This window comes from Lolium rigidum, chromosome 2 (genome assembly GCF_022539505.1).
Source record: "Lolium rigidum isolate FL_2022 chromosome 2, APGP_CSIRO_Lrig_0.1, whole genome shotgun sequence".
NCBI lineage: Eukaryota > Viridiplantae > Streptophyta > Magnoliopsida > Poales > Poaceae > Lolium > Lolium rigidum.
This window is the reverse complement of record NC_061509.1, coordinates 276,879,101-276,891,547: the sequence shown is the minus strand read 5'-3', so window position 1 is coordinate 276,891,547 and position 12,447 is coordinate 276,879,101. Positions and strand designations below refer to the sequence as shown.

The 12,447-nt window shown below is 41.2% G+C and overlaps 2 protein-coding genes across 2 annotated transcripts; both read right to left on the bottom strand.

The window, feature by feature from the left end:
- Window positions 1-4,492: 4,492 nt before the first annotated feature.
- On the bottom strand, window positions 4,493-5,262 carry LOC124693504 (pathogenesis-related protein 1-like). Its single transcript, XM_047226970.1, has 2 exons — window positions 4,983-5,262; window positions 4,493-4,895 (listed from the first exon to the last, which is right to left on the bottom strand). The coding sequence occupies exons 1-2, from the start codon at window positions 5,167-5,169 to the stop codon at window positions 4,624-4,626; spliced, it is 459 nt and encodes a 152-aa protein (XP_047082926.1). The 5' UTR covers window positions 5,170-5,262; the 3' UTR covers window positions 4,493-4,623.
- A 4,365-nt stretch (window positions 5,263-9,627) lies between these two features.
- Window positions 9,628-10,397, bottom strand: LOC124693502 (pathogenesis-related protein 1-like). The gene is made up of 2 exons (XM_047226968.1): window positions 10,118-10,397; window positions 9,628-10,030 (listed from the first exon to the last, which is right to left on the bottom strand). The coding sequence occupies exons 1-2, from the start codon at window positions 10,302-10,304 to the stop codon at window positions 9,759-9,761; spliced, it is 459 nt and encodes a 152-aa protein (XP_047082924.1). The 5' UTR covers window positions 10,305-10,397; the 3' UTR covers window positions 9,628-9,758.
- Window positions 10,398-12,447: the final 2,050 nt, after the last annotated feature.

Below are 12,447 nucleotides of genomic sequence, written 5' to 3'. Positions count from 1 at the left end.
GCTGGGTGTGGACTAAACAAGTTAAATAAAATAAAGCTGGGTGTGAACCTGAGCGTGTTTGTTTGAAGTTGTTGTTGCTTTCTTATGGATCTTACTCATTGTTCTGCACAAGAATAAAAGGATGTATATGAAATACATAACAACCTTCAACCTCTCTATGATATTACTAGTGTATCATCGTAGGCGCATAATCGATCTACCGAGAGCCAAGCAATCATAGTCTGACGATGAAACCGATATTTATTAACACAATTCAGCGAACTCGCCTACTTTACGGGGCATGACTACTGGCGTTTCTCCCCAATGATACCGCAACACCGGCCACCTTAGGCACCGACACATGCCGCCGGGTCCTCTTGTGCTCCTGCTGCTATTAAGCAGTCATGGGTTACAGTGTGTGGCACCCCTCACATTATAAGGAGGCTGAGGCTACTAGAGTCTGACTCGAATACTACGGTAACCTGTACACCACCCATTACAACTCAGAGTTCAAATATAATCCATCTCGTGCATAGTATTCGTAAAAATCTCAACATAACTTTTTTAAATAATGAAATAAAGACGGTATTTATCATTTTGATACAGAGGCAGAGAAACGTTCCCCTTACAAAGATAGAGTAATATGTGCTGGTTCAAGTAAAAGATTGCTAATTTCATCAGTAACTTGGCCAATCCAACCAAGGACTGAATCTTAACAAATTAAAATAGACGGTTCGAAATAGGGTGAAGATGGCCTAAAAAATCACCGTAAAATAGCCCTGTGTACTAGATCTATTAGTGCTCTTCCTAAGCGTCCATGCGCCCGGGTTCACATGTAGTGCTACGAAATTTTTTCACCGCCCCATTTCTGACGTGTGACCGAGGGAATCAGTCAGCTCAACTGTCCACCTCATCAGCCAAAGAAAAAAATAAGCATTTTCTTTTCTTCAGTTTAGTGGAGTATCCAGCTTTTGTCTGTGACGTTTTCCCTTTAAGCGCTAGGTCGAAAATGGCATTCAAAACTAGCACGCCATTTCCTCAAATGGAAATTAAAGATGCACGAATCAATTAAAGATGTCTCCGGTCCTACGACTAGCTAGAGAGCATCCAAAGAGTGTAACTTTCGGCGCTGTGACATGCAAGACTCAAGCTCTTCTCGCAAATGTTCATGGCCACACAACTACTCGGTTAGATATGCCCAGCATCAAGCGATGTCTTTCTATGCAATTCCAATTATATGCATCTTACACATCACAAGCGACTACAAAAGTATGCTACATATAGAGAACCAACATGTGGTTGGATGGTTAGGAGGGGCAGTGGCACCCCTATCCCACCAGAGTTTAAATTTCAGATTTGATAATTTGGTGTCTCATAAAGATGGAATATTCTTCAGTGGGAGTAGTCATTCCCGTCAACAGCGAGGCGTCTGTGGTAACTTCGTCAATCTCAAGACCTTCCGGATCTGTTCTTCGACGCAGTCTCTTGGAGGTGATCATAGGGGTAGGGTATGTGTGCGTTCATAGGGGTGAGTGTGTGCGCGTATGTTTGAGCGTCTTTGATTGTACTGTGTTTCGAAAAAAAAATGCTACATATATCACTAGATATGCGCAGCACGAAGCGATGTCTCTCTATCATATCCCTATTATATGCATCCTTAAACATCATGCCACTACAAAAGTATGCTACATAATATATCACTAGATATGCGCAGCACGAAGAGATATATCTCTATCCAATTTCTGTTATATGCATCCTTACACATCACACGCGATTACAAAAGTAGGCTACATATATCACTAGATATGCGCATCACGAAGCGATATCTCTCTATCCAGTTTCTATTATATGCATCCTTACACATCACACATCTACAAAATTATGCTACATATATCATCCTCACGATTCTTTGGCTTTTTATCTAGACATTCTTCTCTTTTCATTAAGTAGCTCGATGGCCCATGCAATTTGTGAGGCCAGAGCTACTACTATTACTATGATTATCATATTTCATGTGTTTATCGCATAGAGATTGTAATGAGTCTCGGGCTAACTCTTACCTAGTTTAATGGTCGGTCCGCATATGATGGTACCGGAGAAAAAAGAAGTACATAGAAAATAAATTGTATCAAACATGTACATTCTTCTATTTTTGTTAGGAAACACTCCATGTAGCGTATTTTATTGGTGCGTAGAAGCATGGTATAACAATAGAGGAGCGTGACATCCATCTAAATGAACTCTCTTGCAAAATCATAGGCTCTCATATTAATCATTACTACCTCCATCCCAAGGCTTAAGGCTTATATTTTTTTGGAAAAGTCAAAGCAAGTAAAGTTTGACCAAATTTTTAGAATAAATTATCAATAAATATGATATTTTGTAGATAGCACATGAAAATATATTTCATTATCTATCTAATAATATTAATTTTTTATTTGACATGTTAATGATTTTTTATAAAAACTTAGTTAAACTTAACATAGTTTGACTTTCTGAAAAAAAAATATAGGCCTTAAGCCTTGGGATGGAGGTAGTAGTTTTTTCCTTTTTTCATGTTTTCTCTACCCATCTTGTCTATTTGTATGCAAAGTGTAAATGCTCAAGGTATCTACTCTTATGCTCATCTCTTGTTCTACATATCATGACCCCACTTTTTTGTTATGATTTTTCTACCAAGAGTTAGAATATTTATTTTAGCCGTACTAAAACTTTTTGTTTTATTTCTACTCTACCTTATTGTTAGCCTTATTATGGTTATCCATCAAAACACCGATGATTATTAATTGGCTCTGCTTATATCAAAATGTTCCCTATATCTCCTGCTTTTGAAGTACTCTTTACATATGGATCCGTAAATGATGTCCTACTGAACAATCGCCGTAGTTCACTCTTGAAAAATGTGTTAATACGCTTCCATATATGAAGCGACCCTCAATTGAGGTGCCACAAATTTAATCGAAGTTTTTCCTGTGTTACCACGATAGTGGTAAATGAATCCTTATTGCATGAAGGCACACATGATGACTAGCTATAAATCAGGAAGATATGCAAGACTACAGATTTTTTATGTAAAAGAGAAAGACAATAAGCACGGGAATCATCCTTACACATAACACAACAAGAGAAGTGTGCTACTATATTCGCATTGGATGCATGCATATTTATATTTTCTTTTTATGTAGATCGCCCATTCTTCTCCTTTCCTTAATTTCTTGATAAAATTTCCCATGCATACCGATCGAGTGGCCGAAGGTGCCATTCATTTTTTTTAAAAAAAATCATTGGGCGTAGCTTCTTCTAATTAAAGAGTTTGTTTTCTCTCTCCAGGAAACCTTCAAACATCACATCCATAGTCTCGGCTCAAACCATCAGCACCCAGTGTAGTTGATAATCACAACAATGACCTCCACCAACAGCTGGACCCTCGAGCTCGATTCGTAGGTGTCCGCGCCACGCAAGTTCCGTGCCACCGTCATGGACTGGCACACCCTGGCACCTAAGCTCGCCCCACACATCGTCGGCAGTGCCCACCATGTTGAGGGAGATGGCGGGGCCGACATTTTTAGGCATTACAACTGCGGCTCAGATACACATACCACACATATGACATACATTCATGTCACCTTCTCTCCGGCCCAAATGTTAAAATTGTAACACACACTATATTGTGCAGTCATTCCCTCCAACGTCAGAAAGAAGAAGGTTGAGTTTCTCGATGTGGACAAGTGCGAGTGCAAATACACCAAAGAGTGTGATGGCGTTGAGACGTCCACGTGGAATATCAAGATGAAGCCAACGGCCAACGTTGGGAGTGTGGCGAAGGTGGAATGCACGTCCAAGGGTGTGCAGGATAATGACATCGACGCGGACGTTTTGTTCCCGAAGTGCAGGATTGAAATATAGTTTTATGAGGAGGGAGTGAGTTAGACAAGTAGCCTTTGTTCAGTCGCATCTGAGAAAGCATACGTTCTTTACATTGGATGCTCTCGACTAGTATAAATTTTTTCTTGGAATCTCGTGTACCCATCCATACCAAAGTATTTCCGACTTGATGTACTTGGACTTTGGTGTGCTTCGACTATATAAAACTTAGTGCAAGGGAGAAACGGTAAATTTATACGCCATAATATATATTTGACGATCAACACCTTTTCTACTTTGGTGATGATTTTATTGGTCTTGCCTATTATTTCTTATTCTTGAACGTGTTGTTTCAGTATTATTATTATCTTGTTATCCTTTTTGACAGAGTTGTTGTTCACTTAACATTTGAATCAGTTGAAGAGCCGAATCGGCAAGCAAAGCAGGGCTCCATGTCATCAGTGGTGCATTTTCTACGACTATTTCTGATGGACCGTGATTCGTAATCTTCGTAATTTTATTGCTTGAAAAAACCTACTAATTTTAAATAAGAGTGTCATGTATTTTACATACTTCCTTTTAGTCTCGTGTAAAACCATGAAGAACATACATAAGGAAGATACACAAGATTCAAACAAACACACACAGGTCCATAAAGCTTCCTTTTATTTAACTTCATAAGTCCACACCCAGCTTGCTCTAGCATACCACTGAGGTTGGAGCAGTTTTATTCGATCGGGGAGAAAGCAGCATTATTATGTATGATCCCTCTTTCCTAACTTAGTTGTAGGCGTTCGGGTTGGCGATGAGATAGGCCTCAACGGTCTTGAACATTTCGGCAGCAGACTCCTTGGCCTTGAGCATCATGTCGTTAGCCTGCACGCCCTTGGACGTGCATTCCACAATTGCCACACTCCCACCGTTGGTTGTTGGCTTCATCTTGATGTTCCACGTGGATGTCTCAACACCGTCACACTCGATGGTGTATTTGCACTCGCACTTGTCCACGTCGAGGAACTCAACCTTCTTCTTCATGGCGTTGAAGGGTACGGCTGCACTTCCAACTTCTTGTTATGATTCGAACATGTGTGCTAGACAGCAGGTGACATGAATGTATATCATATATATGGTATGCGTACCTGAGCCACAGTTGTAGTGTCTGACTGTGCCGGTGCCACCATCTCCCTCAACATGGTGGGCGTTGTCGATGACGTGTGGGGCGATCTTGGGTGCTAGAGTATGCCAATCCATGACACATGCGCGGAACTTGCGCGGCGCAGACACCTTTGACTCGAGCTCGAGGGTCCAGCTGTTAGTGGAGGCCATTGATGTGATTATCAGCTACAACTGAGTGCAGATGGTGTAAGACGAGACTATTGTACAAATAGAAGATGTGTTGTGTGAAGAATGCCTGGAGAGAGGAAACGAACGCTTTAAATAGATGAAGAATATATTGGTGAAGCTAGGCCCACCTAGTCATTTCCAAATTGGATGGCACCGTCGGCCAATCGATGGAGCTGAAAGCACACTCTAGAAAGCTTTGTGCTTTGTCCCTAGAAAGCACACTCTAGAAAGCACCGTCGGCCAAATTGGATGGCACCGTCGGCCAATCGATATACATACCAAATTTTGTCCTAAGTTTTTTAGCATTTCAAAATACACTTTCTAGGTAAAGGGGGCATATGCACCGAGATCAAATGTGCATTTCCGCTAGCCACAGGGAAAAGTTATAATTTACATCGAAATATATTAGCTCTAGTTCGCCCAAATTACGCGGGCCAACAAGCTAGATAATGAATAGAGATGAATTCACATCTAGATTCATAAGGATGCATCAAATGTTAATATATGTATCACATCTTTTGTAGTGGAGTGATGTGTAAGCTACTCCCTCCTATTCAAGGAGTAAAGCTTCCTTGTTTTACGTGCTTTTTTTGACCAAGAATTACTTTAAATATATATAGATTGTTCGTATGAAATTAGCATCATTATAAAGTGTTTTTAAATAAGAATCTAATTATACTAATTACATATAATATAATCAAGATTTTGTTACTCAATTTTTATTGTCAAAGTTAGTCTTGTAATACGTGTGCGCCTTAATTCCTTAGGGCGGACGTAGTAGATTGCATCCAATGCAAACTGACGATAGAGACGTTGTTAGATATGGATCGTGTAAGCCGCATCCTACGCGATGATTGATTCATATCTAGCCAAATAGCCATTGTGTGCATATTAAGATGTATTCATTGTGCGGCCATGATAAGAGCTTGCAACTTGCATGCGCATGATGGCCACATGCTACATGGCATAGCGCCGAAAGCACACAATCATGAATTTTCTTGTTCGAGTCTTGTGACAAGGATATGCATGCCACTGTTCGGTGATGAGGAGTAGGCTGAGTAGACACCCATATCTTAACTTCGATTTGCGGAAATATCCATCGTTTTAGCGGAGCTACTGTTTTGGAGTGACCTCCATCGACCGATACATCAGCCCCATATGTCGACACACCTCCTAACAACTGACGCGGACTTGGACAACGGGGTAGAGCCTACATCAGATGCTCCTCTGATCCTCTCATGCGGGTGATCTACCACACGCCAGGACATCAAACATATTCCTGAGCACGAGTACATGCTCAGGTGATGGATGCAGCGAGATCAATGTTAATCTGGGTGTTTGGAAGTTGGCATATCGATCATAGACGTAGTACTGCTGCTACATTTTGCGTACACTGCAAAGTTAACACTTGTGTAGCTGCTGGTTAACTGAAGTTCAGAGTTTTGTAGTGTCACCGTGTAAAACAAAATTACCAAAATTTCACCGATCTATTAGCAACCATCAATACTAGTACAAATAGCCCAAAAAAATTATAAATAGGTATTCGAACCACCAACTGATGATTACAAACACTACAAAGAGCTGAAAGCGCGCCACCCTCCTCGCTCCTCCATCACCAGAGTTGGCAAAACTTGTAGTATTAAAACTTGTTGTGGTAGACTGATGGGAAGTTGTCGTGCTAAGGTCCCAAAGGACTAATGCACCAGAGCAACAACCATCGCCAATCATGACAGTCATAGATCATAAGTGACTGACATGAAACCACTCGAACAAACAGAAAAACCAACTAGATCGCAGAAGATACGTCGGTGACACGACTCCACGCGCCCTCCGCAATCGCTAGGCGCACCACTGGAGCGAGGATAGGGCAGGAAGCGTCTTATTCTGACTTCCGGATGTAGCCGCCACCTCACAGGATGCTCGGCTAGATTTGGTCTGGCGTGACAGTCCAGTGATCGGATCGGAGACCTCGACCGCTAGCAGCTCACCAACACCCCCACGATGCCACTCCGCCAGAGGAGGCCAGCCTCCCCAATCCCCCACCGGGCATTGGCGAGGCTTAGACCGGCCCAGGAACCGGCGACCCGCGCCGCCCATGGTCATAGCGGGACGATGCTGAGCACGCAGCCGACAAGGCTTCGCCCTCGAGCGCCACCACCGTAGGACACTACCGCCGTGCCCCTTGCCGAGCACCAGGGCCCCGCCAGAGAAAGCGGCTCGCACCGCTCGCGCCGAGCGAAGGGAGAAGTGGGCCTCGCCGCCACCAACATCGCCCAGACTTTGCCTATGGACGCCCATCGGTGGCGGCGAGTGAGGGGAGGCACTGGAGGCGGCATGGGTCATGGCGACGGAGAGGAGTCCTCGGACGCTCGTGAGAGCAACACGGAAACTCCACCGGGTAGATGTGTTTCATGAAATCTATCTGGTCGCAGTCATGCATGGATAAGGGTGGAGTGATTATAAATAGCCACACCTTAGTAGTTCAGTTAATTCAACATACTTGCAAAATAATCTCGGCGACACCGCTCACAAAGTAACATAAGACAAGTTTCCCTACACCCAAGGCCTATTGTACTCCTGTTTTTAATATCTTAAAATTTATTAATAAGTATTCTAGAGCTGCTCTTGCACTTGGGTTCTGCATCGACGTGGACGTGTAGCTCCTGGAATACATGACCTCCTAATCTCTTACTGCCCATGTACTCGTTTCACCGACATGAAGAGGGTGAGAGAGACCTTGATAAACATAACATATTTTGCACTATACGTAGCCTCCATCCCGGTGACCCGGTGCTCTCCCTCTGTGAGATGCATCCCATCAATTTAGAAACCATTGTGGCCTGCAAGTGCAGGATTAGAGAACTATTTGGGACGAGGGAGGTAGCTGCACAAAAGTAGCCTTTATTCAGCCATGGGAGCACCTACCATAGCATACATTCTTTGCATTGGATGCTTGATTAGTATAAATTCTTTCCTTGAAGTCTCATGAGCCTGTCCATACTATCCATACCTCCAATTTGATGTTCTTTGACTTTGATGCGCTTTGATAAAATACAACTTAGTACAAGCTAGAAGAATGAGTTTATTCGGTTTAATCTATATTCGAACATTTAGCTAGTTCAGATAAAAGGTATAGATGCTACAGAGTACGTTGCCTCGTTCTGGAACTTATCCAACTCAAAGGGATATTCGATTGCCATATCTGGAACAAGTTTGTGGAAGTTAGTCACAATGCCATCATCCCCAACAAGAAGTGCCAAATCCTATTAGTGAAACAGAAACAATTAACAATCAGCAGTTTGATTTCTTTAGAAAACTGTGGTACTGCTTCTGCAACACCGATGAAGATAATGGAATAAGAAACATGACAGATGAAATGAGTTGCAATGTTTTTTTAACAAAGTGCACTTACCTTGCCCTCCTGTACTGGCTTATCATCACCTAATACACTTGTTTCTCTGCAAGTATATCTTGCACTTCGTGTGATGATATCATATCCAAGTCCATTTGAGTTTCAGAAACATCTCCAAACACTTTTCGTTGATTGACATCTGGAAATGGGAAATGGACGCTCGACATAAAACCGGATAAGTCTTAACATTCTGAAACACCTGTAGCCTATACACAGTTCTTATTTCAAGTGTCCCTAGCTTACATAAAGCTTTTTTTCGCGAAACTGGCATATGGATTTTATGAATTTTTGCTTACTCCCTCCGTCTCTAAAAATAGGTTATTGTGGGATCCTTGCAGACAATATTTTCAAACTTTGGTCCATCTTGGAAATGCATTCATAATTCATTTTTTCGTTTTCTGCTAGTATTAAAGAAACATATTCAAATTATTTGCATCAGGACTGAAAAGTTTGCCAATGTTTATAGCTGCCATGCATAAAGAAAAAGTGTGCCATCCTAACAAATACCAATAAAATTTCAAAATCATTACATACAGCTGCTAGGTGAGTTGCGACTAAATGTTTTCTATTTGTGGTAATTTACAAGGCAAGGGTCTAGACTGTAGACTGACAAAGCAGAGATATGGTACAATGATATCAGCGATTCACCGTTGCATGCACCAGTACACAGGCATGTAGTATGGTTGTGCCTACGGAACTTCGTGTTAACCCTGCTAAGTTTTACACGCAAGAATGGAGGCCGGTGAACGGTGATAAATACCCACGAATCTCAATAGACCCTACTGAAAACCGGGTCATAAGATTTTTGACGGAGTTGTTGTTCACTTAACATCTCAACCATCGAAAAGGCATTTTCTACGTATTGCTCGATGTCCATTTCCGATAGTAGTTCGAAACCTTGTTAATTTTATGGTTGGAAAAAACCTACTAATTTTAAATAAGACATGTATTTCACATACTTCTTTTATTCTTCTGCAGAACCATGAGGTTCAAGCAAGCAACACAAGCATCAAACAAACACATCGAGGTTCACACCCAGCTTCCTTTTATTTAACTTCATAATTTCACACCCAGCTTGCTCTAGCATACCAGAGGTTGGAGCAATTTTATTCGATTGGGGAGAAAACACCATTATCGTGTATGATCCCTCTTTACTGACTTAGTTGTAGGCATCCGGGTTGGCGATGAGATAAGCCTCAACAGTCTTGAACATTTCGGCGGCAGAGTCCTTGGCCTTGAGCATCATGTCCTTCGCCTCAGCGCCCTTGGACGTGCATTCCACCTTTGCCACACTCCCACCGTTAGCCGTTGGCTTCATCTTGATGTTCCACGTGGACGTCTCAACGCCGTCACACTCGATGGTGTATTTGCACTCGCATTTGTCCACATCGAGAAACTCAACCTTCTTCTTCATGGAGTTGAAGGGCACGGCTGCATAATCAACTACTTGTCATGATTTGAACATATGTGTGCCAGGCAGCAGGTGACATTTATGTATATCATGTGTGTTATGCGTACCCGAGCCACATTTGTAGTGCCTGACGCTGCCAATGCCGCCATCTCCTTCAACATGGTGGGCGCTGTCGACGATGTGTGGGGCGAGCTTGGGTGCCAGATTATGCCAGTCCATGACGGTGGCGCGGAACTTGCGCGGCGCAGACACCTTCGACTCGAGCTCGAGGGTCCAGCTGTTGGTGGAGGCCATTGATGTGATTATCAACTACAACTGGGTGCAGATGGTGTGAGCCGAGACTATCGTACCAAGAGGATATGTGATGTGTGAAGCCTGCCTAGAGAGAGGAAACCAATGCTTTAAATAGATGAAGCATGTGTTGGTGAAGCTAGGCGCATCGAGTTCTTTTTTAAATTGGATGCCACCGTAAGTCACTCTATTGTCCTGAAAGCACACTCTAGAAAGCTTTGCACCTTGTCAATGTTTAGTTAAATGGATAAATTGATGCGCAGATTAACCAAGAAATTAAGAAAAATAGAAGAATGGGTAATCTAGATAGAAAGCAAAATATGAGTATGAATGCTATGTGATATGTAATGAAGCATCAATGTGTATTGCCTTGTTTTTACAAGGCCAATCTATTGTGTTGTCTAGCTTCAAGAGTTTTAGGGCTAGTCGTCACGGGTGTCACCCATACCTACTCCATTAAATAAAGATTCATTTCCTACTTCATCAAAGATATATCTCATCGTAATTCTTTTCGAAAGCAACTATACCTAGAAGAGTATACCACGTACCTGATTTAATTTCAAGATTTCTAATACGACAATGAGAAGAATATGTTTTATGTGGAGGAACAACACGTTGCTTCAAAGCGCCTATACGGACTATGTGACCTGACATTCAAATGCAAGTGTCAGTTGAGCAAAGAAAATAATTTGAGGTTGTCAAGAGCCAAGGAAGCCATAAACAAAATAAGAACATGAGCATATCAGCAAAAAACTTCAAGAAAAAAAACTTTAAGAATTTCAGTATTTTCTATGTATATACGTTGCCCCAATTTTGAAATTTGGCGACCAGCTACAAAAGAATCTTTGACTAAATTTGGGGCACATTAATTAAGGGTGCCTTCATACATGCAAGCTATTTACATATTTGTCCAGAGTGAACTGTGGCGATTGATGGGTAGGGCATCATTTGCTAGGTCCAAATTTAAAGAGTATTTCAAGCAGAAGATAGGGAATATTTGTATCCTTTCAGAAGCTATCATAGAATACTTGTGCTAATAAAAAAAAGTCAGTTTCTCTCTCCGGCCAACTTTCTCCACCAGTTGTGTGAATAATGGCACTTTTTGGACCACCAATATCACCCTACGTTGCAGATGCTCCATGTAGGCAGATATGTCAAAAATAACTTGTTTGCCCCGTCCGCCAAACATATCCTTCTTTTCTAGCTTATGAAATAAGAATGCTTATCATTGAACAAAACATATTTCGTTTTGATATAAGCAAAGACAATTTATAATCATCGGTATTTTGATAAATAACATAATAAGGCCAATTATGAGGCAGGCGTAAAATAAAACAAATGTTTGAGTAGGATTAAAATAAATATTGCAACTATTGGTAAAAAAAATTATAACAAATAAACAATGGAATGACTTATTTTTCAGTCGTCTAGTCAATATATAAGTTTTCATTGCAAACCCCAATATATTATTACTATGAAGGATAACCAAACATCTAAACAGTGATTCCAATTATATTGCGCCAAATTGCCAAAACATTTGACCAGTGACTCATTCCATTATAAAGAGCTAGTAAATAAAATAATATTTAGCATATGGATCGGTTTAAAAATAAATAAGTTCTTACTCGTAGAATATTATTCTCGTCAAACTTGAACCTACCGAATATAGAAAGAGACGAGACTTGAACCTACCAAAAAAAGATTAAGATACGAGCATAAGAGTAGGTACAAGCCATCAACATTTACACTTTGCATAAAAATAGACAACACAGGTTAAGCAAGCATGATAAAGGTAAAAGTTAACGAATAATATGAAAGCCTATAATTCTGCACGAGAGTCCATTTACATGGATTCCACGGTCCTCTATTGTCATACCAAGCTACATGGAGTGTTTCCTAACAAAAATACGGTACGCTTCCTCAACAACTGCATGTTTGATACAATCAATTTTCTATATACTTTAAATTATCTTTACTAACATCTAATGTGCAGCAAGAACTAAACTGGGTAAATTTAGCCACATGGTGAATTTACAATAAGAGAGAAACACATGAAATATGACAATACATAGCAATATTAGCTCTAGCCACCCAAATTGTGTGGGCCATTCAGCTAGATAATGAAAACAGAAGAATGCACATCTAG